We start from the raw sequence: 4,614 nt of genomic DNA, 5'->3' as shown, positions 1-4,614 counted from the left end.
AGCAGGAAATCCCTCCTTCACCAGCAGGGTAGATAGGAGGTGATTAAAACCCCAGTCGTTGCAGGGACGGCCTTCCATCAGACATGAGATGAAGGTTACTTCTATCTTGTTGCTCCACCATTCAAGGCCACTACTCTCAAGGTAAAGTCATGGCTCAAGATGGCTGCTGGAGTCCCAGACATCACCTCAACCTTCCAACAACAGGGAGGAGAAAGGCACTCCCTTTCCCCCAAAGTTGTGCATACCACTTCTGCTTCCACTGTCACAGGCTGTACCTAGCTGCAAGGAGGCTGGGAAATGTGGTTCTTTATCTTAGGCAGCCATATGCCCAGCTAACTATCAGTAAGTTGAGAGATTTGGCCCCGATCCTGAAGGGCTAATTAGCCAGATAAAGGCTGAATTGGGAAGTTTGGCCTTAGCCTGTGCCTTAAGGTTCAATGCCATTAGAAGAGAGCAGGGGCAGGCCCAAGGAGCACCTTGGGATCATTAGTTGGTACTGATTTAAGGCCCTTCCTTTCCTTAATTGGGAGACTGCATTTCCCATCATTCTCTTGCACGCTTTCACATCAACCCCGCCTCCTCCCTGGACCTCCCAGCAACCAAAATGAGACCAGATTGCTGCACTAGCTTGTCAGTATTATTCCAACTGTCCCTTGTTTCCATGACCCTGCATCCCCCCTACTCTGAGGTCAGAGCCAAGAGACACCAACAGTCGCTCCCCATGCAAACCTTTCCACACAGACAGACACAATCCTACATGCAATCCCTGAAGGTGTAATAAATGGTGATTATGCTAGGCTCTAGGTTTGTCAACCACACTCCTTCACTGCAGCCCCTGCAGAACTCTTTGCTGGGTAGGGGAAGGCTGGACTAGGCAGGGCAGGGCTAGAAAGGGCAGAGCAGGGCAGGGCAGGGCAGGGCTGCTCTGGTCTCGGCAGTGAAAGGTAGAGAGAAGAGAGTTTATTATAGGGAGATAAGGCCAGTGGCTCATCTATGAGAACACTGGATGGTTCTTAGCCAATGAGCACATTTCATCCTTCTGACTGCAGGGACTGGTTCCAGCTGGACATGTGACCAAAGCTAGGCCAACGAGATTTAAGCTCGAGGCTGGGGGTGTGCACGGGGTACTGCTGGGGATATCTTGGCCCCACACAGAGAAGCCTGCTGGTAGAGCCGAGAGACAGAGGGGGCATCTATCCTGAGGACATCATTTGAGCCCCTGGATCCAGCTTTACCTGAAAGACACATCTACTGAACATTTTGGTTCATGAGGCAATAAATGCCCTCATTTGCACTAGCTAGCTTGGTTTGGGTTCTCCAATCTTTGCAACTGAAAGAGGCCTACCAGAAACAGGTTGGTTCTCACTGGGGTTGGGATCAATGCAGTAATTCAGTAGCTCTGGGGGGCTGGTCCCATTACTCGGCTAGGGAGACTGAGGAGCTTCTCCCCAGTGTCCAAGCTAGCAGCCACTGGTCCCACATGGAGAACTTGGGCTGGGGACTGCTATTCTCTTCTGGCTGAAGCTAAGACGTATCTCCTACCCTAGTCCTGAGGGACCCTGAGTGTCTCTTGTCACGAGCCCACACCACCCTGGGAAATGTGGGCAAATGACCATTTCCAAGTTTCTTCCTTTGTGGGAGGGGGATTAATAATACAGACACCCTCTCTTTCCATCATGCTCCCACATCTTGGTCCCTTCCTCCCACCCCCCTGATGTACTTCACTGCCCCCTGCCCTCCCATAACAGGTGCTGTCTGGAGCCCACCATGCCCCACTCAGGCCTCACCATCAGGCACCCATATCTGTTTAGGGCTGGTGCCTGTTCTCCCCAAAGTGCCGGTGGTGACTTCAGACCCTTCAGGGGCAGCCTTCAAGCAGTGCCTAATGGAGGGAGTTGGAGAATCAATATCCCAGCTTCCCCCTACCCCCCGCCCAGGTAGGACATGTGTCCTGTGCAATCTGCCAGCATTCCCCAGCAGGACGGAGCCCCATGTGCCTCTGGTGGGAACGGAGCCCCACGTGCCTCTGGTGGGAACTTGCTTGATAACAAGAGTGACAAACAGCCCCAGTTTGCCCAGGACTAAGGGTTTCCTGGGACACGGGATTTTGAGTGCTAATACTGGCAAACTCCAGGCAAGTTGATTATCCCAGCAATAACTCATCGTTGGCTACTCCCTCCCTTTCCTCTGTCACTTCCTTGCTCTGCTACGGGTTCTTTCTCTAAGACAAATACACTCAATCCTTGTCTCAGGCTCTGCTTCTGGGAAACCAACCCCCCTCGACCTCCTTCATCCTCTTCACGCAGCCCATTGGCTCAGCCCCTTCTGAGCTGAGCATTTGTGAGGGGCAGATGTGGTACTTAGAACTTTCTGTCCATTCCCTGGCTTTGCCTTGTGAGAGCCCTTCGAGGAAGGAAGGGTATTCTGTCATCTCTGTTTTATACACGGGAGAATTGAGGTTTGGGCAGGAAAACAATTTGCCTGAAGACACCTTGCTGGCAAGTGGTGCATCTTGGGAAACAGGATCTGGGGCAAAGGTCGGCTCCTTCTCCCCACACTGCTACTCTGGGGCAGAGGGCGTAGAATGTGCCAGGCACTGTCTCATCCACCTCATATGGATTATCTCGTGTAATCTTTATACTGCTCCTGAGAGATGAGACAACCATCCCCCCACTTTGCAGAGTGGGAAACCAAGGCCCAGAGAGGTGGCAGGCCCCAGGTTCAGGCCCAGGCAGGCTGGCGCTGAGCGCGTATCCTTAACCACCGGGCTGGTGCCTCAATACGTGTAATTTCCTTTCAGGCGGCGGCTGTGGCCATTTGGGGAGGAGGGGGAGGGGCCCAAATGGCAGATCTGGCTGGGAGCCCCCCGGCTGGCATCTGGGCTGGCGGGCTGAGCCCAGACCTGCCCTGACCCCTTGCTGCCAGCCCCAGTTCCTTGGGGACCCTCCCGTGGCTTGAAGCATCCTCCGCTCCTCTGCCCCCACCCCTATTTCTGTGGTTGTCCCAAATACCAGACAGGGCGAATCTTAGCTTTCCCCCAAGCATTCCATGCTCCTGTGGCCCGGCCCAGGCTGGCCGAGGTTACGCAAGCTGAGCTGGGGTGGTTGGTGGGGGTGGGACCGAGGGGACGGGCTGGCCTGTCCTCACCACCCCATCCGGCAGCCCGCCCACCCTCCCCAGGGCGGGGAAGGGGGTGGGCCAGCTAGTTCTCCTCCACCCCCCCCCAGCCCCTGGGAGAACTAGCTGGGTGGAGGGTGGCCCGTGCCAAGAGATGGGGGGCGGTGGCAGCCACGGAAGAGACTCCAGGAGGTGACTGCCTGGTTTCCATTAGGGAGCCGTGGTCGGCATTTCAGGCAAGACGGCAGAGCTGGGGCTGGCTATGGTAAGGTGGGGTGGGGGAAGGGGAGGAAAGAGCAGGGGTGGGAGGGGAGCCTGCTTGCTCCCCTTACCACCCCCACCCCATGCGGGGATGCTCCTGTCACCATGGTGACCTGGTGCCCGGCCTGGGCACACCCTGACCCATCCGTCCCTCTATTCCCAGCGGCTGAGCCTACCGCTTCTGCTCCTGCTGCTGTCCGGCCCCCCACCCACGTCCGGCATGGAGGATGCCGCCTTCCCCCACTTGGGGGAGAGCTTGCAGCCCCCGCCCCGGGCCTGCCCCCTGCGCTGCTTCTGCCCCCGGGCAGACACGGTGGACTGCAATGGCCTGGACCTGCAGGTGTTCCCAGACAACATCACCAGGGCAGCTCAGCACCTCTCCCTGCAGGTGGGGCCCCGGGGAGCGGGGGTGGTGGTGAGCATGCAAAGTGCTGGGGTTAAGGCTGATGGGGTATGGGGTCCGTGTGTGAGGTGTTGGGCATGTGGGGCTGGGCAATGGTAGAAGCTGGCCTTGATGGGAGTGTGGGGGTCTGTGCGTTGGGGGTGAGAGGAGATAGGAGTACAGATATTGGAAGTAGGAGGGGCTGAGGGTTCGGAGGTGTTAGAGGTCAACGTCTTGGCAGTTACGGGGTTTTTTGGGGACAGAGTGATGGAGCATTTGGGTCACTGGGGTGACAGAGTATTAGATGTCAATGTCTTTTTGGTTCTGGGGTTGTCTGGAGTCAGGGTAATGCGTGTCAGGGGTCAACGATAGGGACAGATGGGGTGCCGGGAGTCAATATCTTGGTGGTTACAGGGCTGTTTGTGGTTACCGGGTGGCTTTAGATGCAAGGTAACGGGCTTTGGGGATCAAGTGCAGGGCTGAGGGGTGGCAAGGCTCACTTGGTTAAGGCAACGGGGAGCCGGGAATCAGGGCTCTGGCCACTGGTTGAGGGCTCAGGGGTGTGAACCCCTCCCCCAGAACAACCAGCTCCAGGAGCTCCCCTACAATGAGCTGTCACGCCTCAGCAGCCTGCGGACCCTCAACCTCCACAACAACCTCATCTCCTCCGAGGGTGAGGGGGAGGGGCCTGCGGAGGCCGAGACCCAAGGGTGAGGGGAGAGGGGCCCTCCAGAGGCGGGAGACCTGAGGTGGCCCCTGCCCTCCCCTGCTGGGTCTGTGGGTAGCTCTGCGGTAGTTCCGAGAACTGCCCTTTGCTGAGCAGGATGGAAACTCAGGGCATGGGGGCCGGGGAG

At 57.3% G+C, this 4,614-nt stretch overlaps 1 protein-coding gene across 9 annotated transcripts in view; it reads left to right on the top strand.

Moving 5' to 3' along the window:
- The first annotated feature begins 3,170 nt into the window (after positions 1–3,170).
- PODNL1 (podocan like 1) overlaps positions 3,171–4,614 on the top strand; it is a 5,811-nt gene continuing 4,367 nt past the window's right edge. For 3 of the 9 annotated variants that reach the window (XM_034657880.1, XM_034657876.1, XM_034657875.1), the window contains exons 1-3: positions 3,171–3,382; positions 3,542–3,766; positions 4,340–4,433. In XM_034657880.1, coding sequence (XP_034513771.1) covers positions 3,380–3,382; positions 3,542–3,766; positions 4,340–4,433 — 322 coding nt within the window. In that variant the 5' untranslated portion in view covers positions 3,171–3,379. Of the gene's footprint in view, positions 3,383–3,541; positions 3,767–4,339; positions 4,471–4,614 lie in introns of those variants that run through there. The other 6 variants (XM_034657883.1, XM_034657879.1, XM_034657877.1 and 3 more) reach the window with 4 other exon arrangements.

Source organism: Ailuropoda melanoleuca, chromosome 4 (genome assembly GCF_002007445.2).
Source record: "Ailuropoda melanoleuca isolate Jingjing chromosome 4, ASM200744v2, whole genome shotgun sequence".
NCBI classification, from domain to species: Eukaryota; Metazoa; Chordata; class Mammalia; order Carnivora; family Ursidae; genus Ailuropoda; species Ailuropoda melanoleuca.
This window is presented reverse-complemented; position numbering and strand designations above follow the sequence as displayed.